The 26,871-nt window shown below is 41.2% G+C and overlaps 1 protein-coding gene across 17 annotated transcripts in view; it reads right to left on the bottom strand.

The window, feature by feature from the left end:
- The window catches only part of dlg1b (discs large MAGUK scaffold protein 1b), an 82,992-nt gene that overhangs the window by 18,489 nt on the left and 37,632 nt on the right, over nucleotides 1–26,871 (bottom strand). For 6 of the 17 annotated variants that reach the window (XM_076097482.1, XM_076097483.1, XM_076097480.1 and 3 more), the window contains 12 exons: nucleotides 25,779–25,907; nucleotides 12,510–12,605; nucleotides 12,095–12,148; nucleotides 11,921–11,971; nucleotides 11,358–11,482; nucleotides 9,186–9,355; nucleotides 8,947–9,083; nucleotides 8,206–8,353; nucleotides 2,313–2,442; nucleotides 1,484–1,643; nucleotides 546–648; nucleotides 326–440 (listed from right to left, as the gene is read on the bottom strand). In XM_076097482.1, the coding sequence (XP_075953597.1) occupies nucleotides 326–440; nucleotides 546–648; nucleotides 1,484–1,643; nucleotides 2,313–2,442; nucleotides 8,206–8,353; nucleotides 8,947–9,083; nucleotides 9,186–9,355; nucleotides 11,358–11,482; nucleotides 11,921–11,971; nucleotides 12,095–12,148; nucleotides 12,510–12,605; nucleotides 25,779–25,907 (1,418 nt within the window). Of the gene's footprint in view, nucleotides 1–325; nucleotides 441–545; nucleotides 649–1,483; nucleotides 1,644–2,312; nucleotides 2,443–7,861; nucleotides 8,145–8,205; nucleotides 8,354–8,946; nucleotides 9,084–9,185; nucleotides 9,356–11,357; nucleotides 11,483–11,920; nucleotides 11,972–12,094; nucleotides 12,149–12,509; nucleotides 12,606–25,754; nucleotides 25,908–26,871 lie in introns of those variants that run through there. The other 11 variants (XM_076097481.1, XM_076097477.1, XM_076097492.1 and 8 more) reach the window with 8 other exon arrangements.

Raw genomic sequence — 26,871 nt, forward strand, 5'->3', positions numbered from 1 at the left:
TCAGGTAGAGAGAAAGCTACACATTTAAATTCATTAAATATTGATTAATTGAAATACAATGTAATTAATTACATACAAGATTTTTGTCTAATAATTAAAAATGAACCTACATATAATTAAATATAAATAAATATGTTCAAATTCATAGTTTTAACATTTTCCATTAAATTAATTTCATTAATTCACAGATTATGATAAAGACATAAAACGAATCATGTTTTAATGTGAGAAAGACATAAATAAGATAATAAGAAACGTGACAAGAACCGGTTCTGATCCTCCATACATCCCGGGGTGTTGAACCGGCGAGTCGTCGGCGTCTCACCTGACGTACAGAGACCTCTTCTGACTCGTCCGCAAAGACCCGGATCCAGAACTGATGCTGCTGTTCATCATCTGCTCTCTCAGGTCGTGGATCTTCGCCTCAAACCGACTGTACTCTGCACAGAAAGAGGAAGAGTTCCAGCACATGCAGGTAGTACACCGTCCTACATGTGTGTGAGTGGACATGTGACTGTAGCTTGGTGTGTCCAGGTGTGTCTCACCCTCCGGCCTGTAGTGGGCGATGATGGTCACCGTCTGCCCGGCGTTCTTCAGGGCGGCGGCCGCCTGTTCGTGGGTGGCGTTACGGAGGTCCACCCCGTTCACCTGGAGCCAGACGACAGCGTTACACAAATATTACAACTTATCTCTAAATATCAGACATGTTTCAAGTTTATACAAGTGTTACCAAAGTTGGATAAATCTCTCTCTCTCTCTCTCTCTCTCTCTCTCTCTCTCTCTCTCTCTCTCTCTCTCTCTCTCTCTCTCTCTCTCTCTCTCTCTCTCGCTCTCTCTCTCGCTCTCTCTATCAAGCTTTATAATGCGTTCAAGGACCGTCGGAAAGATGAATGTCAGAGTTGTTACAGATTCTGGTGTGTGTGTGCGTGTGAGTGTGTGTGAGTGTTGAGTGTGAGTGTGTGTTGAGTGTGTGTGAGTGTGTGTGTTGAGTGTGTGTGTTGAGTGTGTGTGTGAGTGTTGAGTGTGTGTGCGTGTGTGAGTGTGAGTGTTGAGTGTGTGTGTTGAGTGTGTGTGTGAGTGTTGAGTGTGTGTGCGAGTGTGAGTGTTGAGTGTGTGTGTTGAGTGTGTGTGTGAGTCTGTGTGAGTGTTGAGTGTGTGTGCGTGTGAGAGTGTTGAGTGTGTGTGAATGTGTGAGTGTTGAGTGTGTGTGCGTGTGTGAGTGTGAGTGTTGAGTGTGTGTGCGTGTGAGAGTGTTGAGTGTGTGTGAATGTGTGAGTGTTGAGTGTGTGTGCGTGTGTGTGAGAGTGTTGAGTGTGAGTGTGTGTGAGAGTGTTGAGTGTGTGTGAATGTGAGTGTGTGTGAATGTGTGTGTGTGTGAGTGTGTGTTGAGTGTGAGAGTGTGTTGAGTGTGAGTGTTGAGTGTGTGTGTGTGTGAGTGTGTGTTGAGTGTGTGTTGAGTGTGTGTGTGTGTGTGTGCACGTACAGAGACCAGCCTGTCTCCTTTCCTCAGCTCTCCACAGAGGTCTGCTGGTCCTCCAGCGAGGATGAAGGAGATGAAGATGCCCTCTCCGTCCTCTCCGCCCACGATGTTGAAGCCCAGTCCGGTCGCTCCTCTGTGCAGCACCACCTTCCTGGGCTCCCTGCTGGACCACACAGCTGTCAATCATCCTGTCATGTGACCTCACACACACAGCTGTCAATCATCCTGTCATGTGACCTCACACAATTAAATGTCCTAAACAAATAAAGATTATTATTATTATCAGACGACAACGTCACGTGTCACAACATCCTCGTGAGAGAACTTCTCCTGCTGCAGCTCAATCTAATAATTAATATCAAGACGTTTACAGAGCGAGTGATCCCAGTGATGGTGGCGTTGTGTGTAACTGCAGGTTTCCACCAGCAGAGGGCGACTCGCCTCTCTGCTGGTGGAAACCAACACAACAGGACATTTAAGAGCTTATTTGTTAAAACTTTATCTTTTCCTGTCACAGATAAAGCCTGTATCTGTGACAGAGATATCTGCAGTAAAGCTGCAGCATTAACATGCCGTCCTCCTGTATTTATATACTCAAAGGTTATTGTTTCACTGATCAAACCGGCTTTGTTACAGAACTTGTGTATTTAAACGTGTATTATCTGAGTTTGCTTCATCCAGGAACTCATTAAAAATATTAATAAAATATCCCCCAAAGAAATTAAAAATATCCATTACGTTTTAATAAAACATCTGAAAGTATGAGTAAATGTTTAAATAACAGAAACGTTTTAGTAAAATAGGTTTTTAGGGGTTTTGTTTCCGTGCTCACCGGGTGACGTCGTCGTCTCCCAGCATGCTCTTGGGGGTCGGCGAGAAGCGTCCCGAGGAAGCCGGCGGGGGGGGATGCTGACCCAGGAAGTTGGGGGGGCTGATATGGTTCTCCATGTGCTGAGAGTACGCTGAAACAAGAGACACAAAATAAAAGGTTACGCAACCAGAGATGCAGATTTCTCATTTAAATGAAAACATAAAATGAAAATGAGTTTGATGAGCTGAAGACTTTAAAACAGAGAATCTGTGAGTGAGCGATATTCACGTCCTCCCTCACAACACTCACTGTGAGCTGCAGAGTCCTTCATCCATCTGGTCCTTCACCTGCTCAGACCCTCACCTGCACTCACCTGTCGGGCTCCTGTTACCGTCTGATTGGACGAGACCAGGAGCCCTCGAGGGGGGTCGTAAACTAAAACTAGGGAGTGAGAAACTCGAGCTGTTTGAGCTCTCTGTGGAAACCCACGACATGGAGGGATCTAGGGAGGTTCTTTAAAATCTTTATAATTCTGATTCTGGACTTTGTGTTCCAGGCATCAAACCGTTCAGTAAACTGGACCCAGAACAGATCTACTGGTCGACCGTAACCTCAGCCACCATGTTCCTATTATAGATGAATACAATCTGTCATAATGCTATATCGATAAACATTACACACAACGCAAGTCATTTTCTGATAAATCAATTGAGTGAAATATATGAAAAATTATTAGTAAAATATCAGAAAATTATTAGTAAAATATACACCCCAAAAAATGAACAAAATTGTTAAAAAATACAGGAATGTTTGTTTTTAGATAATTCAGTGAAATAAATATTCAACTTGTTGTCCGGATCATTCATCAAGGCTCTGGAACATACGGATCTCTTTCACTATTTTGTGACATTTTACAGACGACACATCAATCAATTGAGTGGAAATGATCCCGTCTGGTTCATGACATCATCCATCATTCACTTTATCGACACGTCAATCTACACGTCAGCTGGTTTATGAACCCAAAATAAATGTAATCTCAATAAACGGATAAAAATGATGCAGAAATAACTACATAATGATGAAGATTTGTAAAAAGTCTGAATTCATGTTTTGTTAGTTTTATTTGCAAGACAAGCAAATAACTTTTAAAACGCTTGTTTTCTGAATGGAGTTTGGTTTGATCAGTGCTAGGCTATGCTAACGAAAGACGTTACCGAATGCCGTGAAGGAAAGATGTTGAGGAAAGATGTTGAGGAAAGATGTTAAGGAAAGACGTTAAGGAAAGACGTCAAGGAAAGACGTTAAGGAAAGACGTTAAGGAAAGACGTCAAGGAAAGACGTCAAGGAAAGACGTTAAGGAAAGACGTTAAGGAAAGACGTTAAGGAAAGCTGTTAAGATGTTAACGTCCTGAAATCAGCTTGACCTTCTGGGTTCATTGCAAAGACTTTTTTTTAAGGTCAGTCCCCTCTAGGCTGCACATCACCCACATCTTGAGGATTAAAGCCTGTGATGCAGCTCCACTGATTGGATTTACAGCTCGTCCTTCACGCCTCTTCATCATCAGCAGAAGAAGAGGACGACAAGGGGGGTGGGGGGTGGGGGTCTTCAGAGAAAACATGGAGTGTGTAGAGGTCTGATTTCTTTTGATGTTTTTCACTTATTACCAGCAGCTCTGTGCGTTGAACACAAACCAACCAGCCAACAGTTAGTAGAGCTGGAGTAGAGATGATGTCCAGAAGAACAGGAGGAGAAACATCATAAAGAACTTGGAGATCAACAGGTTTCTGGAGATGAACACACATCTTTTAGAGAAGCTGTTTGATGGAATGAAAGAGGTCCAACAAGTCCTCCACTGAGGATGAGGATGAAGAGGCATGAGATCGTTCTATGAAGAGGCATGAGAAGAGGCATGAGATCGTTTACATGCAGACGTTAATCTGAACGTCTGCATGTAAACAGGAATATTAGGAATATTGTGTGTTTCTGAGCTCATCACTCATCACTGCTCAGACTCACTTGTCCTTCAGTGTCTCCTCTTTCAAAGGTTCACTGTGGGGGGGGAGTCGTTGGGAACAGATCCAGAGTCTGTGTTTGAGAGGAGCTCCGCCTGGCCTCGACTTTGAAACGTGTTGTTTGATGAATCCCCCGACCCCCTATCATCATCATCATCATCATCAATGACACACTGCAGTCCCTCCTGAATTCAATACTAATTCAGGGTCAGAGGCAGAAAGTCAACCAGGACACATCTGAACCAGGACCTGCTGATCTGGTTTGTGTGATGTCAGAAGACCAGAGAACAGGTTTCATGTCTCCGTTAACCATCAGAGTATAAATAAAGTTTAACGTTAACCATCAGAGTGTAAATAAAGTTTAACGTTAACCATCAGAGTGTAAATAAAGTTTAACGTTAACCATCAGAGTGTAAATAAAGTTTAACGTTAACCATCAGAGTGTAAATAAAGTTTAACGTTAACCATCACAGTGTAAATAAAGTTTAACGTTAACCATCACAGTGTAAATAAAGTTTAACGTTAACCATCAGAGTGTAAATAAAGTTTAACGTTAACCATCAGAGTGTAAATAAAGTTTAACGTTAACCATCACAGTGTAAATAAAGTTAAACGTTAAACTTTATTTACACTGTGATGGTTAACGTTAAACTTTATTTACACTGTGATGGTTAACGTTAACCATCACAGTGTAAATAAAGTTTAACGTTAACCATCACAGTGTAAATAAAGTTTAACGTTAACCATCAGAGTGTAAATAAAGTTTAACGTTAACCATCAGAGTGTAAATAAAGTTTAACGTTAACCATCACAGTGTAAATAAAGTTTAACGTTAACCATCAGAGTGTAAATAAAGTTTAACGTTAACCATCAGAGTGTAAATAAAGTTTAACGTTAACATCACAGTGTAAATAAAGTTTAACGTTAACCATCAGAGTGTAAATAAAGTTTAACGTTAACCATCAGAGTGTAAATAAAGTTTAACGTTAACCATCAGAGTGTAAATAAAGTTTAACGTTAACCATCAGAGTGTAAATAAAGTTTAACGTTAACCATCAGAGTGTAAATAAAGTTTAACGTTAACCATCAGAGTGTAAATAAAGTTTAACGTTAACCATCAGAGTGTAAATAAAGTTTAACGTTAACCATCACAGTGTAAATAAAGTTTAACGTTAACCATCAGAGTGTAAATAAAGTTTAACGTTAACCATCAGAGTGTAAATAAAGTTTAACGTTAACCATCAGAGTGTAAATAAAGTTTAACGTTAACCATCACAGTGTAAATAAAGTTTAACGTTAACCATCAGAGTGTAAATAAAGTTTAACATTAACCATCAGAGTGTAAATAAAGTTTAACGTTAACCATCACAGTGTAAATAAAGTTTAACGTTAACCATCACAGTGTAAATAAAGTTTAACGTTAACCATCACAGTGTAAATAAAGTTTAACGTTAACCATCACAGTGTAAATAAAGTTTAACGTTAACCATCACAGTGTAAATAAAGTTTAACGTTAACCATCAGAGTGTAAATAAAGTTTAACGTTAACCATCAGAGTGTAAATAAAGTTTAACGTTAACCATCACAGTGTAAATAAAGTTTAACGTTAACCATCACAGTGTAAATAAAGTTTAACGTTAACCATCACAGTGTAAATAAAGTTTAACGTTAACCATCAGAGTGTAAATAAAGTTTAACGTTAACATCACAGTGTAAATAAAGTTTAACGTTAACCATCAGAGTGTAAATAAAGTTTAACGTTAACCATCAGAGTGTAAATAAAGTTTAACGTTAACCATCAGAGTGTAAATAAAGTTTAACGTTAACCATCAGAGTGTAAATAAAGTTTAACGTTAACCATCAGAGTGTAAATAAAGTTTAACGTTAACCATCAGAGTGTAAATAAAGTTTAACGTTAACCATCACAGTGTAAATAAAGTTTAACGTTAACCATCAGAGTGTAAATAAAGTTTAACGTTAACCATCACAGTGTAAATAAAGTTTAACGTTAACCATCACAGTGTAAATAAAGTTTAACGTTAACCATCACAGTGTAAATAAAGTTTAACGTTAACCATCAGAGTGTAAATAAAGTTTAACATTAACCATCAGAGTGTAAATAAAGTTTAACGTTAACCATCACAGTGTAAATAAAGTTTAACGTTAACCATCACAGTGTAAATAAAGTTTAACGTTAACCATCACAGTGTAAATAAAGTTTAACGTTAACCATCACAGTGTAAATAAAGTTTAACGTTAACCATCACAGTGTAAATAAAGTTTAACGTTAACCATCACAGTGTAAATAAAGTTTAACGTTAACCATCACAGTGTAAATAAAGTTTAACGTTAACCATCACAGTGTAAATAAAGTTTAACGTTAACCATCACAGTGTAAATAAAGTTTAACGTTAACCATCAGAGTGTAAATAAAGTTTAACGTTAACCATCAGAGTGTAAATAAAGTTTAACGTTAACCATCAGAGTGTAAATAAAGTTTAACGTTAACCATCAGAGTGTAAATAAAGTTTAACGTTAACCATCACAGTGTAAATAAAGTTTAACGTTAACCATCACAGTGTAAATAAAGTTTAACGTTAACCATCACAGTGTAAATAAAGTTTAACGTTAACCATCACAGTGTAAATAAAGTTTAACGTTAACCATCAGAGTGTAAATAAAGTTTAACGTTAACCATCAGAGTGTAAATAAAGTTTAACGTTAACCATCAGAGTGTAAATAAAGTTTAACGTTAACCATCACAGTGTAAATAAAGTTTAACGTTAACCATCACAGTGTAAATAAAGTTTAACGTTAACCATCACAGTGTAAATAAAGTTTAACGTTAACCATCACAGTGTAAATAAAGTTTAACGTTAACCATCAGAGTGTAAATAAAGTTTAACGTTAACCATCACAGTGTAAATAAAGTTTAACGTTAACCATCACAGTGTAAATAAAGTTTAACGTTAACCATCACAGTGTAAATAAAGTTGTACTGAGTCAGTAGAACATGTGTTTCTAGTCTCTGATCTCTGATCATGTTTCATTGTAAACAACCAATCAGTGTTTAAAGCAACAGGAGGAGAGCTAGTAACGTTAGCAGCACCGCTAACGGCTAACCAACGGAGGTTCACTTCAGTTACATTATGATGCCTTCAGGCTCTGCTCAGTGAACATGAGTACTGGCTGAAGGTACATTATAACGTTATCATGATGTGTTCACATGTCATCTGTAAAATGTAGTTTTGGTGATAAACTTGAATAAATCCAGTAGTTTGAAGGAGATGTTTATGAATATAAAATAGACATTAGAGGTGAATTATTAATTATTTGAATTGTGTGTTTTTATGAAATAAAAAACAAATTACTAAAACAAGGTAAAAGTACAACATTTAGTATTTCTGATGGTTTACTGACTTCAAAGCGTTGAAATGATTTTTGGGACGATGGTGAGAATAATATTGTGGATCCTTGTAGACCAGATCTCTAAAAGTTATATTTTGGATCCAAACTCCATTCAGAAAACAAGCGTTTTAAAAGCACACACAGACCTGGGGAGATTGTGGCTAAGTGGATAGCAGGGCCGTCTTTCAATCAGAGGGTTGGCGGTTCGAACCCCGGCTCCGGTCGATGTGTCCTTGAGCAAGACACTTAACCCCTGTGTTGTGCCTACGGTGTAGAAATGTGATAGACTCTGAATTGTAAGTCGCTTTGGATAAAAGCGTCTGCTAAATGACTGTAATGTAATGATGAAGCTTCAGACTTGTTAATAATCAGCATCATGATGCAGTTATTCCTGCATCCTTTTCTACCCGTTAAATAACCAGCCGACGTGCGGTCGATGAACCGCTGTCTGTTTATGGAATGAAACAGGAATGAAACAGGAGACACTCACAGTTGGTGAGGTCGGGCGGGGGGGCGAAGCTGTCGTTCATGAAGACACTGTTGGGTTTTGCCACTTTCAAGTAGACCACGTCAGGAGTGTTTTTCAAGGCAGTGACGGCGTGTTCGTGGCTCACCTCCTCCAGGTTAGCGCTGTTCACCTGAGAGAGGAGAGGAGAGGAGAGAGAGGAGAGAGAGGAGAGGAGAGAGAGAGATGAGAGGAGAGGAAAGAGGAGAGAGAGGAGAGGAAAGAGGAGAGAGAGGAGAGAGAGGAGAGGAGAGAGAGAGAGGAGAGAGAGGAGAGAGAGAGAGGAGAGAGAGGAGAGAGAGAGAGATGAGAGGAGCGTCAACAGGACTCAGACACAACGGGTCAGCAGAAACAAACCGCATGATAACCAGGATGAGAGCTGTTTCACAGAGGGACACTGTGATGGAAGTATTCACATCATTTACTGTGGTAAATACTACGCTAATACTACACTGTAGAAATACTCCACGAAGGCTTGTTGTACTACTGCTACCACCACCACCACTACTACTACTACTACTACGACAGAGACAGACAGACGTCGGTGGACATGTTGGACAGAGACAGACAGACAGATGTCGGTGGACATGGTGGACAGAGACAGACGTCGGTGGACATGTTGGACAGATGTCGGTGGACAGAGACAGATGTCGGTGGACATGGTGGACAGAGACAGACAGACAGATGTCGGTGGACATGGTGGACAGAGACAGACGGACGTCTTACAGCCAGCAGTTTGTCTCCGATCTGCAGCCTCCCGTCTTTATGTGCAGCCCCTCCTTCGATGACCTTGGTGACGTAGATGCTGTTGTCTCCCGGGATGTGCTGGTTTCCAACTCCGCCTGCTATACTGAAGCCAAGACCTGCAACACAGCGGGACCAGGACCAGGAGCAGGAACCAGACTGTTAAAACCATCACCGTGCCCTTTACAGTGAGATTCATACGACTTCACGTTCTCGGTCACCTTTGGGTCCTTTCACCAGTTTGATCTCCATCACTTTCTCAGAGACGGGTTTCCTCCGGCGGACGTAGAGTCGGACCAGAGAGCCGGCCTCCTTCAGGGCCTCCACGGCCCGGCTGTGGGTCACGTCCCGGACGTCGGCCTCGTTCACCCTCAGGATGACATCGTTGACCCTGAAACACAGGAAGTCACCGGTCAAAATACGACCATTGTAGGTTAAACCAAAAACAAATACGGGGCCAAGGAACGACAATCCAAGTTCCACAAAAACTTGTATATTCTCTGAGATTAAAGCGGTACTGTTACTGATACTGTTTCTGTGTGTCAAGGAACCACATCTGTTCACTTGTTCTGGCCTCCCTGTCCTCCATTAATGACGCCTACATGACGTTATGTTGAGTGTTGATGGAGCTGCTACAATGTTAGCTTAGCATAGCACCGATCAAGCCGTTCAGAAGACGGACAAAACATGAATTCAGAGTTTTTTCTAATCTGCATCATGATGTAGTTATTGCAGCATCATTATAATCTGTTTATTGTAATTAAATCACATTAGTGTTCATACAGCTGTAATAAACCAGCCAGACTTACGTCTTCTAACACTGCACAGACACATATGGGCGGATGGATACACAGTTTATCAAGAAATAGTTCCAGCATGTTAAACCCTTGAAGTTCTAACTCGAGCTGTGTACTTAAACACAAACTTCTCCTTTTACTCAAATGTTTCTTTTCTCCTTTTAAGTGTCATTTTTACTGAAACGTTTGAGGAGAAATGTGTCATTCTGTTTGTTAATAACGTTACATTGTTGTAAAGTGTAGCGCAGCGTCGTCTCTAGTCTCAGTTTAGTGCTTTTATCTGTACGTCAGGAGGAACATCTATCCACATCTTGTTGTTCGGTCCTCGTTCCAACACGTTCCGTGCCGTTGACTCTGTGTTTTGTAGTTCTTGTCAACTGTTATTGTTTCATTCATTTCTCTTCTTCTTCTCCGTCTGTGAGCGAGCGGAGCTTTCAGTCAGAAACATGAGCTTCACACACGAGGTTCATCTGTTAGAGGCAACCTGAGACATCATCTTCATCATCATCTTCATCACCACCACCTGAGTCAGCTGCATTATGAATGAAGGAGAGAAAGGCAGCAGGGCACTGCAGGGGATTGTGGGTAATGGACACCACCTCTTAAAGGGCCGGTAGGTCGTATGAGGTACTTCTACATACTCTGTGTATTACTACAGCAGGACCAAACCTGCTCTGATGCTAACTACACAATTTCATGAATGTTTGTTTCTTTATATTATTTGTATTTATCCATTTAGATTAATTCCATTCATTTATTATCATTTTGTATTTAATTTGGATTATTTATGTATTTTGTCTCCTTTGTATTGACATTATTTTTTGTATACATATGTATATGTATGTGTATTTATTAGTGCTGGGCAACGATTAACATGTTTAATTGTGATTAATCGCATTGTTATGGCAAAGTTCAATAATGAATTCAAAAGTAGTGTATTGCGCACTTTTATTTTAAAAGTACTGCTATATGAACAAAAGGGCAATAACATTTGGTTCATGAGATGCAGGTAGCATGTTTTACACTTAATATGAATATAATTCATACTTTGTTGGCATCTTATTCTGAAAACCGGATGTTCGTCTGAAGAAACCGGATGTTGTCTCACGTTAATCTTTCCGTTAACTTTCAAAGTCCTTCGCTCGCTCCCGATCTGTGCCGTTTAAATGCGTTTACCGTGAATGTCAGCATATAGGTGCACTAACATGTGGGTGTCTGCTGAGTTGACCGCAGCGACGTCCAGTAGTCTCCAGGGAGAGCAACAGCTGGTGCACGTTGTAACGCCGTGTATTCTAACCGGCTGCAGTTTGTCTCCACTTCTCTGTAGCATCTGTTAGCTTGTCTTGCTTTTGTTTATCTATACTTCCTCCACGGACTTTCAAAATAAAAAAATGCGTTAACGCGCTATAAAATAATTGTCGGCGTCAATTAATGAATGCGTTAACGCGATAATAACGCGTTAACTTGCCCAGCATTAGTATTTATATATGTATATTATTACTATATTTGTATCATATGTCTTGTTTTTTTAGGGACTGTTCTGTCAATTAAAATAGAAAAACTCTGGTGTGTTTGAAGCTTTAAGGACCGTCTCACCTGAGCCGTCCGTCCTGTGCAGCGGCTCCTCCGGGTATGACTTTGGTGATGAAGATGCTGGGGTCTTCACCGATGTGAGGGTTGTCCGTGCCGCCCGCGATGCTGAAGCCCAGTCCAGAGTTGCCCTGGACATGTGGACCAATCACAGGAGAACAGGAGTTAACGCGGACTAAACTCCCCTTGTCCTCGCCTCCATCTGAAACATGATTCACTTCCAGCCTGCAGAGACATGTGTCCCTATCATAGAGGGGACATTCAGACTCAGACGGTTGTTATTCACGCTGCACTGATCATAATCTACACTCGAAGAAGCAGAAGTGAACTAGAACAAGGATGTAGAAGAAGATGAAATAGATCTACAGTCAGCTGTGGATCACAACGAGCTCCTTCATGATGTCCTCATCTCACCAGATTCATACGCTTCAGAGACGTTTTATTATTCATATTCACAGAGAAAACGAGATTAAAAGTCAGACATTCAGGAGAAAATAATCTGATCAATTGTGTGTTTTTTCTCATATTACCCCGACAACACTATGAAATATGATTCAGAGAGATCTTACCCTCTCCAGCGTGATCTCCTCGTACTCATAGTCAGCCTCTGTGCCGTTCACCTGAACACACACAAACACACACACACACACACACACAGTATTATCAGCTCATGTAGTTAAAGTATCAGTAGTGAAAGCACACAAGTATTACCTTCTTCATGTAGTTAAAGTATCAGTACTCACATAAGGGGGCGTGTCCAGACTGTCTGTGTTGACCACCACGGGCGGAGGGTTGGCCTGAGGAGAGAAGAAGAAACATCATCATCACCACCAGAAGCTCCGCCTCCTGCAGTAACAGGCATTAAAGGACTAAAGTGTCCTCGTACGTACATGGCGGCGCTTCACACTGCAGAGGAGACACTGCTGAAGCATGAAGACAGTCAACCACCAAGAAGACTCTTCTTCTTCTAGCTTTCTAAAAAAGGTAGTAACGCTGTTTCTATCTCTAATCCGCTCAGCTAAACTCTACACGATGACAACGAGCGGCCGGATATTAACAATAATCATCAACAACGAGGATGACAGACATCTGTGGACGGACGGAGACAAACAGGTGGAGGAGGAAATAAAAACAAACAAACAAAAAAATAAAAGAAACCTGTGAAGTCGGAGGGATGACGGTGGTCTCGGCTGCGATTGGTGAGACTGGGATCACAGGGATTATGGGAGAGGAGGGCGGGGGGGCTTCTGCCTGCTGAACAATAACATGGTGAAGGGGAGGAGTCAAAGGTCAGACAAACAGTGCAGAGGAGGAAGAGGAGGATGGATGGGTGTGTGATGTCTCTAGGGTGTGTTTGTTTTCATCGTGCTGAGAGGTGCCGGATGGGAGGAGTTTAACATGTACAGGACGGGATAAAATGGTTCTCACCAGAACCTCCTGGTTGGGTTCTAGATGAAACCTATTAAATATAAACAGGTTGGGTTCTAGATGAAACCCATTCAATATAAACAGGTTAGGTTCGAGGTGAAACCCATTAAATATAAACACGTTAGGTTCAAGATGAAACCCATTAAATATGAACAGGTTAGGTTCTAGATGAAACCCATTAAATAAAAAGAGGTTGGGTTCTAGATGAAACCCATTACATATAAACAGGTTAGGTTCCAGATGAAACCCATTAAATATAAACAGGTTGGGTTCTAGATGAAACCCATTAAATATAAACAGGTTAGGTTCTAGATGAAACCTATTAAATATAAACAGGTTAGGTTCTAGATGAAACCTATTAAATATAAACAGGTTGGGTTCTAGATGAACCCCATTCAATATAAACAGGTTGGGTTCTAGATGAAACCCATTCAATATAAACAGGTTGGGTTCTAGATGAAACCTATTAAATATAAACAGGTTGGGTTCTAGATGAAACCCATTAAATATAAACAGGTTGGGTTCTAGATGAAACCCATTCAATATAAACAGGTTGGGTTCTAGATGAAACCCATTAAATATAAAAAGATTGGGTTCTAGATGAAACCCATTCAATATAAACAGGTTGGGTTCTAGATGAAACCCATTCAATATAAACAGGTTGGGTTCTAGATGAAACCCATTCAATATAAACAGGTTGGGTTCTAGATGAAACCCATTCAATATAAACAGGTTGGGTTCTAGATGAAACCCATTCAATATAAACAGGTTGGGTTCTCGATGAAACCCATTCAATATAAACAGGTTAGGTTCTAGATGAAACCCATTAAATATAAACAGGTTAGGTTCAAGATGAAACCCATTCAATATAAACAGGTTGGGTTCTAGATGAAACCCATTAAATATAAATAGGTTGGGTTCTAGATGAACCCCATTAAATATAAATAGGTTGGGTTCTAGATGAACCCCATTCAATATAAACAGGTTGGGTTCTAGATGAAACCCATTCAATATAAGCAGGTTGGGTTCTAGATGAAACCCATTAAATATAAACAGGTTGGGTTCTAGATGAAACCCATTCAATATAAACAGGTTGGGTTCTAGATGAAACCCATTCAATATAAACAGGTTGGGTTCTAGATGAAACCCATTACATATAAACAGGTTGGGTTCTAGATGAAACCCATTACATATAAACAGGTTGGGTTCTAGATGAAACCCATTCAATATAAACAGGTTAGGTTCTAGATGAAACCCATTAAATATAAACACGTTAGGTTCAAGATGAAACCCATTCAATATAAACAGGTTGGGTTCTAGATGAAACCCATTACATATAAACAGGTTGGGTTCTAGATGAAACCCATTCAATATAAACAGGTTAGGTTCAAGATGAAACCCATTAAATATAAACAGGTTAGGTTCAAGATGAAACCCATTCAATATAAACAGGTTGGGTTCTAGATGAAACCCATTAAATATAAATAGGTTGGGTTCTAGATGAAACCCATTAAATATAAATAGGTTGGGTTCTAGATGAAACCCATTAAATATAAATAGGTTGGGTTCTAGATGAAACCCATTAAATATAAATAGGTTGGGTTCTAGATGAAACCCATTAAATATAAATAGGTTGGGTTCTAGATGAAACCCATTACATATAAACAGGTTGGGTTCTAGATGAAACCCATTCAATATAAACAGGTTAGGTTCTAGATGAAACCCATTAAATATAAACACGTTAGGTTCAAGATGAAACCCATTCAATATAAACAGGTTGGGTTCTAGATGAAACCCATTACATATAAACAGGTTGGGTTCTAGATGAAACCCATTCAATATAAACAGGTTAGGTTCAAGATGAAACCCATTAAATATAAACAGGTTAGGTTCAAGATGAAACCCATTCAATATAAACAGGTTGGGTTCTAGATGAAACCCATTAAATATAAATAGGTTGGGTTCTAGATGAAACCCATTAAATATAAATAGGTTGGGTTCTAGATGAAACCCATTAAATATAAATAGGTTGGGTTCTAGATGAAACCCATTAAATATAAATAGGTTCTCACTAGAACCCCCTGGGTGGGTTCCAGACGAAACCCTTGAAAGATAAAGAGGTTCTCTGTAGAACCTCCTGGGTGGGTTCTTCCCTTAGAAGGTTGAAGGTTTCTATCCAGAGCAATTTCATCATGAAAGGGTAGAACATCCGTAGAACCTCACCATAGGAGGTTCTACGGATGGAGCATTTTACAGATGGTTCTAGGTCGAACCCTTTATGACAGGTTCTAGGTAAAACCCTGCAAAAAGGGTTCTCCCATGAGATAAGCTGAAGAACCCTTTCAGGTTCTAGTTTAAAATATTTGACGTCTGGTTTCAGCCGGATTAATCAGATCACTTCAGTAAAAGCAGTAATACCACAGTGTAAAAGTACTGCATTCACAATCTGACTAAAGTAAAAGTACAAAAGGATCCGTTTCAAAGTACGAGTTCAAAGAGTAAAAGTTCTCATAATTCAGAATAATGTGTATTATGTTGTTTTCAGGTTTATGGAGTTTTGTACTTAAATAATCCCAAACCCTCCGTGGTTAAAAAAACAAAAGCTGAACGACTGCAATGAAGACTACAACTCCCATGATCCCACGCTGCTTCACCACGTCTGTTATTGTTTTGACTGAGACCCCTAGTGGCAGGAAAGGACATATAAACATGTACAAATGAAGAGCTCAAACGTACGAACATTTAATTTAGATTAAAGACCAATCCTATTTATTTATAGTATTTATTCTCATTATTCACAAATCATTTTCTCATTTTTGATGTTTTATTTATTTAGTATATATATATATATATATATAAATATTTTTTGTTTCTATTCAGACACTTCAAGATTTTAATGTTTGTAAATTAGTTGTTTGATAAAAAGTAAAATAAAAGAGGCGTGAGGCGACCCCTTTAACCCGTTGACCTCCATTACACAAGAGCAGAACGGTGGAGCTCTGGAGCGAACAGCAGCCGCTGAAATGAGCTCATTGACCGGCATCGACCCAACAGCCTACTTCTGGAGCGGGGGGGCTGCTATGAGCTTAGAGCTCGTGTTAGAAGTTAAACAGCTCATAGGTCATCTCTAATATCTAATATCTATTTTATATTCATAAACATCTCCTTCAAACTACTGGATTTATTCTAGTTTATCACCAAAACTACATTTTACAGATGACATGAGAACACATGATCAGGTTATAATGTACCTTCAGCCAGTACTCATGTTCACTGAGCAGAGCCTGAAGGCATCATGATGTAACTGAAGTGAACCTCCGTTGGTTAGCCGTTAGCGGTGCTGCTAACGTTACTAGCTCTCCTCCTGTTGGTTAGCCGTTAGCGGTGCTGCTAACGTTACTAGCTCTCCTCCTGTTGGTTAGCCGTTAGCGGTGCTGCTAACGTTACTAGCTCTCCTCCTGTTGCTTTAAACACTGATTGGTTGTTTACAATGAAACATGATCAGAGATCAGAGACTAGAAACACATGTTCTACTGAGTCAGTACAACTTTATTTACACTGTGATGGTTAACGTTAAACTTTATTTACACTGTGATGGTTAACGTTAAACTTTATTTACACTGATGGTTCACGTTAAACTTTATTTATACTGTGATGGTTAACGTTAAACTTTATTTACACTGTGATGGTTAACGTTAAACTTTATTTATACTGTGATGGTTAACGTTAAACTTTATTTACACTGTGATGGTTAACGTTAAACTTTATTTACACTGTGATGGTTAACGTTAAACTTTATTTATACTGTGATGGTTAACGTTAAACTTTATTTACACTGTGATGGTCAACGTTAAAACTTTATTTACACTGTGATGGTCAACGTTAAAACTTTATTTACACTGATGGTTGATGGTAAAACTTTATTTATACTCTGATGGTTAACGATTAAACTTTATTTACACTGTGATGGTTAACGTTAAACTTTATTTACACTGATGGTTCACGTTAAACTTTATTTACACTGTGATGGTTAACGTTAAACTTTATTTACACTGATGGTTCACGTTAAACTTTATTTATACTGTGATGGTTAACGTTAAACTTTATTTACACTGTGATGGTTAACGTTAAACTTTATTTATACTGTGATGGTTAACGTTAAACTTTATTTACACTGTGATGGTTAACGTTAAACTTTATTTATACTGTGATGGTTAACGTTAAACTTTATTTACACTGTGATGGTCAACGTTAAAACTTTATTTACACTGTGATGGTCAACGTTAAAACTTTATTTACACTGATGGTTGATGGTAAAACTTTATTTATACTCTGATGGTTAACGATTAAACTTTATTTACACTGTGATGGTTAACGGTAAAACTTTATTTACACTGATGGTTGATGGTAAAACTTTATTTATACTCTGATGGTTAACGATTAAACTTTATTTACACTGTGATGGTTAACGTTAAACTTTATTTACACTCTGATGGTTAACAGTAAACTGTGAGGGGTCAGTACGGATCAGTTATTAGAAGAAAAATAATCATCGTCTCTTCTCAGCTTCTCCAACGTGACGATCTCTCCGTTCATCATTAACTAAACAGATTTGGGCTTTGGATAGTTTTCACCTTAATCTGAATCATTTAAAAGTTTGAAAGTTATTTCTAAGAAACTTATGAGCTCATCTCTTGCAAACACAAGATTTAAAGAGATTCTTTGTGGAGAAACGTAAATTTACAGATAAGTTTACGAGTTTCTATGGTCTCTCAATCAGTTAAATATGAACTATATATACTCCAGGAGCCAATAAGATGCAGCGAAACAATGATAGTATTGTATAATAAAAAGAATTCAACTGCAAAGTTCTTGCACATCTGAAAATCTCTTTGACAACAGCAGCAGATGAAAACAGATCAACACACTGCTGATCAGCTGGAGGACTAAAGAGTGTAAAAGAAAGACATCGTAAATAAAGAGGCAACAACCAATCGAGAGGGTTTGATTTTGAGAAGCTTCGTCACACTCCCGTCTAAAAGTGGTGAACTCCTGACAGAAGTCTGGAACTCTCTCATCACACGTATATTCCTTTAGGCCGTCTGTGTGTCGGCGGTGTACAGCGGGTCGTTCTTTAACCACCAGGTCGGCGGTTCGATCCCCCCGGGGGGGCCTTTACAGCAGCTGATGGCTGGTTAACCGTCGAGGTCACGTTTCATGTATGAACTCAGACTAAATCGTGTATTTAAGCGTGTTTATAGATCTAAGATCTACGCATGCAATGTGGATTAAATGCCGATTGTAATAAAGTTTTAATATTTGTTGGTAACTTCTTGTTACGACACACTCACACCTTTGACGACGCTACGTGCTCAGACTCGTCTACTTTTTAAAAAACCAACAGGTCACACTAAAGCCGGAGAGGTCTCATGTCGAGGTACCTTGCTGAAGGAGAAAGGAACCCAGGGGATCTCCGGCCTGCTGGCCACCTTGGCGGTGCTCTTGGTCGGACTTTTCTTCACACTGTCCCGCAGGTTTAGGAAGCGACTGCGAGCTCGGCAGGATGCCGGCACGGTGCAGGCGGTGAACGTGGACAGAGACGCCTGGACCGGAGGACGACCCGTCTGCTGCTGCTGCTGCCGCCGGTGGAGCTCGATGGCGTGCTGCCGATGGAGCGGGTGGAGGTGGGCGATGGACTCCTGCAGGTTGATGTCGACCCGCGGTGGTGGTGGTGGTGGTGGTGGCGGCGGCATCTTCTCGGCGCCGTTCGTGGCCCTGGAGGAGAACTCCTGCCGGGGGAAGTGTGCGGTCATCGGCGGCCCGGTAGAGGAGGATCCACAGGAGATGAATTATGGATAGAGTCCTTGTTTTCGGGGGCTCGGCAGCAGATCCAACAAAACCTCAATCTTTGGTTCTCCAACCAGAGAAGCACAATAACTCTCCCCCTCTTTCTCCCTCTGTGACACCCTCCCTCTCTGGTCTTCTCCCATTCTGCTGCCAATTAATCGGCTTCAGTGAGCGAGGCACATGTCAGCGAGGGGTGGGGGGTGGGGGGGGGGGGCATGAATAATCGATGTTGCCCCCGGATTCAGACACGACGTCGTGCATGTCAGCGAGGGGGGGGGGGGGGGGTGCTGCAGCAGCAGCTTTAAGCCTCTGAGGATAAAAACCTGACTGAACCAACACAGAACTAAAAACACGAGCAGAATATCTTCCAAAGGTAAAAACGTGACACAATGAAACCACATGTTCTCAAAGGGTTAAGTTGACTTCAGTGGACGGACCGTGGGAGAGAGAGTCACGAGGTTCATCCTCTGGGGAGTCGGGTTGAGGACATGTAATCTATTAAACCTTCGTAGAACACTCGCTGGTTGTTTCAATAACAAGTAGAAGTTTAAGAGATTTCACAGCAAACTTTCCATTCAATTTGGAAATTTTCTTGTAAGTTTGTGACTGTTTTTTTTAAACATGTATATTAAAATAAAGAGTTTTAGTTTGGATACTAACACGCATGTTTAACCTTATATTTTACTCAATTCTTAATGTTTCTGTTTTTCAGTGTTTTGATTCATTTTTGTATCTTATTTAAATATCTTATTTAAATAAAGCAATTTAAGTTTTGTTTTAGCAGCATTACCCAAACATGTGAACTCATCCTGTTGATTCAGGTGCAGTGATGGTGTTTCAGATGTATCAATGTGAATATTAAAACATTAGAATAACCCACTAACGAGTTGGGACAGATTTCCATAAGTGGATTTTCAACATTGCCCACGAAACAGCTCGGATTGTCCTACGCACCCTGAACGCCTCGTCTCCTTCCCTACGTTCACCCCAGAAGACAAACAAAGCTTCACAACGTATCGATCTCCTGTGAATATCTTTATGTTATTGAACAACAAGGAGACTCTGAGGGTGTGATGAAGAGGAAGAGGAAGAGGAAGAGGGACTGAACGGTGAATCTGCAGCTCCCCCTAGAGGCCACACGGGTCATCACAGCCATCAGAGACAACCAGGTTTATTAACGGGTCAGTGAGTAAAGGCTTCTTAGATTCACTATTCCTGCTGACAGGAAGGAAACACACAGTTCATCTGAATAAATGAAATAAACAACAGCTAACTGGAGGTCAAACTGATCAAGCGGAGTAATAATCTCATCGATTACATCAGGACAACGTCCAGGAGCTCATTCTGGGATGCTCTGAATTTCTTTAAATATGTATGTTTTTAAAGTTTCCACAAGTTTTAACAATGTTGGGAAAAAACGAGGCGCTACATGTTATAAATACTGAATTATTCACGTTTCATCCTCTCCTCTCCTCTCTCCTCTCCTCTCCTCTCCTCTCTCTCCTCTCCTCTCTGTGTTCACTTCCTGTAGTTCAGTCAGAGTGTCTCCTCCTTGTTGTCACATGACTGTTGGTCTCAGATGAATCAATCATGACTTCATAGTTTCACACGTTAATGTTTTTACACACTCTGGTTAAAGTGAACTCTTTATTAGAGACATTTATAATGAGAACATGAAGAATAAAATGTTTTTATGAAATATGATTTTTCGGCTTCTCTTTCTGATGGAAGCGTTTGTCACACATGATGTGTTCAAGGACCGTCGGCAAAGAATAAAATCTGTCTTTACAGAACCTGCCTGTGATGAACGGTGTAGTTTTATATAAAACATGCTTCTGTGGTTCAGAGTCAGACGTCCACTCTGAGACAAGTCTCTAACGTCTCTAAAGTCAGCGATGGCCGATATAGAGTCCACCGCTCTTGTTTTCGGTGTTCCTGAAGTCGTCTGAGCTCCACAAATCATCCACAGAGTCGTCCTCCACTGCAGCTCAACAAGTCACAGCTTCTCACCTGGAACACTGCAGCTTTCTGCACGAGACGTTCTGGAGTTTGCTCTGCAGCATGTTGGGAGAGACTCTTCTACAGATCAGAAGAAGAAACATCCACAACCAGTCCTGAGTGTAACCCTACGTGTGTGTGTGTGTGTGTGTGTGTGTGTCTGAGGCGGGGGGGTAGCGCTGCGTGTCAGGAGCCTGCAGGTTGCTAGGCAACGCCGGAGAAAGGCATGTGCTACTGCAGGGGTTCCTTTACATCTGCCCAGAGCATGATGCTGCTGTTGATGCAGGTGTCTCTCTCTCTCTCTCTCTCTCTCTCGCTCCAGATATATTTAATAAAGAACAGAAACACTACGGTGAGAGACGAGCAGAAAGATCTTCAGATCTAATAACCGGCTCACGGCCGCTGCAGCTTCACCGACTCGTCGCCGTGTTTTATTACGCTCTCGTCGACAGCGGCAAACAAAACCACTTTGGATGCGAGAGATCGTGGGCGTTTCTGTTAGATCTGAACCCGATGTGAGTCCTGATCCACCACATGACGCAGCAGCAGCAACTTTTCACCACATCTGCTCATCCAGCAGCCGACGGGCCGATCGATAGGTCCACAACAACAACAACAACAACAACACAGCGGTGCACGATCACACGCAGAACATGACTCACCTCCTCCTCCCTCCTCACCTTTATGAAGACGGAGGAGGAGAGAGGAGACCTACCAGTAGGCGCCGGTGGAGCCGCTTGGTTCTCCTCAGGGTGCCCATGATGCGACGGCCCATCTTTTTAGCGTACCACACAGAGTTCAGCATGCTGCTTGTTGCTGCTGTGGAGGAGGAGGTGGTGTGTCGCCTCCTCTGCGCCTCCTCTCTATCGCTGCTGCTGCTGCGGGGTGGCGGAGGTGATGCTGGCTGGAGAGCAGACGATGGGAGGGAGGGAGGGAGGAGGAGGGCTTCACTCCACCTTGTGTGTCCTCCTCCTCCTCCTCCACTTCTTCTTCTTCTTCTTCCTCCTCCTCCTCCTCCTCCTCTTCTTCCTCTTTAGACACAAACAAGGGAGGCTGCAGAGATGGAAGGAGCTTCGTGGAGGTGCTGCTTTCAGAAGAGGAGCGACGACACACAGCGAGGTCCTCCTCCTCCTCCTCCTCCTCCTCCTCCTCCTCCTCCTCCTCCTCGGGGGTCGTTATGAGCACCGGTCGTCGGACTCCGGGAGTCTCAACGGGAGGAAGAGTGAGAGGAGCCTCCAGGGGAGGATTAACCCGGCAGGGTGAAGGAGCATCGCAGAGCGAGACAGCGACGACTGACTGCAGCGCTGACGAGAGAGAGAGAGACAGTTTAGAGAGAGCGTCTCTCTCTCTCTCTCTCTCTGCAGTCTGGAGAAACCTCCTCCTCCTCCTCCTCCTACTGGTTCTCTGTGGATCTGGTCCAGATGACCTCTGTCCTACTTCAGGACTCACAGTTTTGAGTCCACGCCTGTATAAAAATGCTGAGTAATGGCGGCCGTGACGGACAGCGAGGTGACTTGTGATGAGCGGAGCGACGGAGACGACGGACGATTCAAATGAGCAGGAAAGTGAATTTGACTGTTAAAGTGATTTGAGTCTGTAGTTAAGAGTCTGGAGGCAGTGATACTCAGGTTAAATACTGTACAAAACTAATTTAAGTACAAAAGAATTTATGAAAACAAATATAATATGATTACATAAGTGAGGAAACTATGAATATATCATTTGCAAAACAGACAATGAGCTTTTGTTTTAAACACAACTGCATTGTTCTCTAAATTTCTACATTTATTTATTTAGTTTATGTTTCTATATTTCATAATGTGTGTTTCAGAGAGGTGTCAATTCCTAAACACTGATGTTACACGTTTCGACAAAATGTTTTTTCATGCTCAAAGCTTCAAACGTCTCACATGGAGCACAACAAGGTCCTCTACTTTTATATCTTTATGAGTTATAATCCAGAGGAGGAGCGTTGATCTTCATCACTATGCAGATGACACACAACTCTATAGAACATCTTACATCCTTTAAAACTGCATCTCTGACATCTAGTGGACAAACCAAAACAGAGATCAGAGTTATTACTGCTAAATGTCAGAGAGACAAACTGTATAAATAATATACTGTAGTTTACGACATTATCTCAGTACACGAGACACTTTGTAACAAAGAGTTTACGATTATTAGTGGAGTAACAGAACGAACGTTAACCATCAGAGTGTAAATAAAGTTTTAACGTTAACCATCACAGTGTAAATAAAGTTTACCATTAACCATCAGAGTGTAAATAAAGTTTTAACGTTAACCATCACAGTGTAAATAAAGTTTACCGTTAACCATCACAGTGTAAATAAAGTTTACCGTTAACCATCAGAGTGTAAATAAAGTTTATCGTTAACCATCAGAGTGTAAATAAAGTTTTAACGTTAACCATCACAGTGTAAATAAAGTTTATCGTTAACCATCAGAGTGTAAATAAAGTTTAACGTTAACCATCAGAGTGTAAATAAAGTTTTAACGTTAACCATCACAGTGTAAATAAAGTTTATCGTTAACCATCAGAGTGTAAATAAAGTTTTAACGTTAACCATCACAGTGTAAATAAAGTTTACCGTTAACCATCACAGTGTAAATAAAGTTTACCGTTAACCATCAGAGTGTAAATAAAGTTTACCGTTAACCATCAGAGTGTAAATAAAGTTTACCGTTAACCATCACAGTGTAAATAAAGTTTACCGTTAACCATCAGAGTGTAAATAAAGTTTAACGTTAACCATCACAGTGTAAATAAAGTTGTACTGACTCAGTAGAACATGAGTTTCTAGTCTCTGATCATGTTTCATTGTAAACAACCAATCAGTGTTTAAAGCAACAGTAAAGAGATATTAATATATATATATATATATATATATATAAATTTAGAGCTAGTAACGATAGCAGCACCGCTAAATGCTAACCGACGGAGGTTCACTTCAGTTACATTATGATGCCTTCAGGCTCTGCTCAGTGAATGGTTGATTATGCTACCTGACAGAGTACAGTGCCAGTAAGAATGTGTGTCAGTAAAGTAAGTGATAATATAGAATCCTAAAAAGGAGATATAGAAATATATATTCTGTGCCTCATTTTCTTTAACAGAAAATTGTGTGTCAGCGTTGAGGTTTGTCCTCCGGTCACTACTGACGTTGTTGAATCAAAGATGGAGGAAACAAATGTATCCAACTGCGTTCATCCAGAATCTATAATACCTCATATTAGTACAAAGAAATTATGTGTATAAATCAGACGGTACAAACTATAACCACGCTGCCGTATTTACGCCTGTATGACGTTATGTTGAGTGTTGACGGAGCCGCTACATTGTTAGCTTAGCACTGATCAAACCAGACTGAACAAACATTTTAAAAGTTATTTACTTGTTGTCTTGTGGAGAGAACTAACAAAACATGAATTCTTACTTTTTACTAATCAGCATCATCATGTAGTTATTCTGCATCATTTTAATATGTTTATTGTAATTCAATCACAGCTAAAATGTTTCTTTTGACTAGTGTGACTCAGTAGAGACAGAGAATACTTTCTCCGATATTCCCAGACCCCCCCCCCCCCCCCTAATAATCCAGGATTCCCTTAATTATTCTAGGACCGGCTGTATCTCTATTGGTCTATAAATAGAGCCGGCCTGTCCTCCCAGCATGCTTTGCTGCGGCCGGGAATGAAAGTGTATCAGAGATGAGAGGACTGAGAGAAGAGGACGAGTCATTTGTCTCGGTGATAAATAGACGACCGTAAATCTGTTCGTTGGGTATTTTACCGTCACCCTCTTTCAGAAAGCCTCGCAAAATCTGCCCTCGTCCTTGTCTGCAGGTTCAACCCTCCTCCTCATCTTCTTCTTCTTCCTCCTCCTCCTCCTCTTTTTTCCTTCCATCAGGATTTTCTTTGTCGCCGTTCATCTCCTGTGTTGCCATGGCGCTGCTGAGGAGAGCGAGCGAGAGGCGAGGAAGAAGGATGGACGTAAAAAATATGAAAGAGTTTACAAGTACTTCTTCTTTGTGGGATGTGAGGACTCGTTGGAGGCGTTATCGTGACGTTATATCGTGACGTTATATCGTGACGTTATATCGTGACGGTATATCGTGACGTTATATCGTGACGTTATATCGTGACGTTATATCGTGACGTTATATCGTGACGTTATATCGTGACGTTATATCGTGACGTTATATCGTGATGTTATATCGTGACGTTATCGTTGGAGATTTCTCAGAGGAGCTCAGCTGCTCATGTGTTTGAGGAATGTAACCGAGTACATTTACTCAACCTCTGTACAACTTCGATGTACTTGTACTTCACTTGAGACTTTTTCTTTTCATGGTACTTTCTACTACTACTCCACTACGCTTATCAGATAGACGGATTCAGCTACTTTACAAATTAAGATGTTTGCACACAAAACAAGCGCAGCTGAAACCATCAATCAATTAGTCCATTCATCAAGTATGTGTTGTATTAGTACTATACTGTAACAGAATATTTTGTACATGTTAGTACTTTAAATGTAAGAGTATTTTCACACTGTGGTATTAGTACTTTTACACTAATAGAGTACCACATGTTAGAGCATCGACCCATCAAACACAGAAGAGAACGACATCACCGTGGGATTCACTGGTGATGAAGATGAGGATGAAGAGGCATGGAGTTGTTCTACGTTAATCAGAATATGAATGGCTGAATGTCAACAGGAATATTAATCATTGTTATTAAATGTGGTCAGTGTGACTCTCTGAAAAGGGAGCTCTTGTTTCCAGCTGGACTGAGGATGAGGTCTGGACCACCATGGGGGGTTACCTGGATTGGGGGGTGTGGGTTACCTAGATTGGGGGGTGGGGGTTACCTGGATTGGGGGGTGTGGGTTACCTGGATTGGGGGGTGGGGTTTACTTGGATTGGGGGGTAAGGGTTTACCTGGATTGGGGGGTAAGGGTTTACCTGGATTGGGGGGGTAAGGGTTACCTGGATTGGGGGGTAAGGGTTTACCTGGATTGGGGGGGTAAGGGTTACCTGGATTGGGGGTCGGGTTTACCTGGATTGGGGGGTAAGGGTTACCTGGATTGGGGGTCGGGTTTACCTGGATTGGGGGGTAAGGGTTTACCTGGATTGGGGGGTAGGGGTTGGAGGAGCAGGAGGAATAGAGGGTGGAGGACGTGGGGGAGGGGAGCTCCGGGAGGTGCTGTTGTCCTAACGCTGAGGAACCGTCAAAGATGCTCTCCAGAGATGCTACCTAAAGGATACAAGGAGGAGGAGGAAAGACGGAGTCTCGCGAGGGTCAAAATACAGAAGAAGGCAAAGCAGGAGAGAGACAGTTCATCTTTAAAGAGAGACAGAGAGGTGAGGAGAGGAGCTGAGGATGAGAGAGGAGAGGAGGTGAGGACAGGAGGTAAGGACGAGAGGAGAGAAGGTGAGGATGAGAGAGGAGAGGAGTACGAGAGAGAAGGTGGAGATGAGAAGGTGAGGATGAGAGAGGAGAGGAGGTGAGGATGAGAGGACAGGAGGTAAGGACGAGAGAAGAGAAGGTGAGGATGAGAGAGGAGAGGACGAGAGACAAGGTGAGGATGAGAGAGGAGAGGACGAGAGAGAAGGTGAGGATAAGAGAGAAGGTGAGGACGAGAGAGAGAAGGTGAGGATGAGAGGAGAGGACGAGAGAGAAGGTGGAGATGAGGACAAGAGAGAAGGTGGAGATGAGAGGACGAGAGAGAAGGTGGAGATGAGAGGAGAGGACGATGAGAGAGAAGGTGAGGATGAGAGGAGAGGAGGTGGAGCGATGAAACTAGTCTGCTGATGTTTACGAGCAGGTTCAGGTGTTCAGATGGACATGAGGGACGGATCTCAGCTGAAAGGACAGTTTGAGTCCAGGGACTTACCTGGACAGGTGACTGAGACCAGCACAGGGTCACAGAGACAGACAGATAGACAGACAGGTACATGCAGAGACAGAGACAGAGAGAGAGACAGGTATGTGTAGAGAGACAGACAGACAGAGAGAGAGACAGAGAGACAGGTATGTGTAGAGAGACAGACAGAGAGAGAGAGAGACAGAGAGACAGGTATGTGTAGAGAGACAGACAGAGAGAGAGAGAGACAGAGAGACAGGTATGTGTAGAGAGACAGACAGGCCTACATGACGTTATGTCGAGTGTTTATGGAGCAGCTACGTTAGCTTAGCCTAGCACTGATCAAACCTGATG

Source organism: Anarhichas minor, unplaced genomic scaffold (genome assembly GCF_050575085.1).
Source record: "Anarhichas minor isolate MPS153535 unplaced genomic scaffold, ASM5057508v1 ptg000024l, whole genome shotgun sequence".
NCBI lineage: Eukaryota > Metazoa > Chordata > Actinopteri > Perciformes > Anarhichadidae > Anarhichas > Anarhichas minor.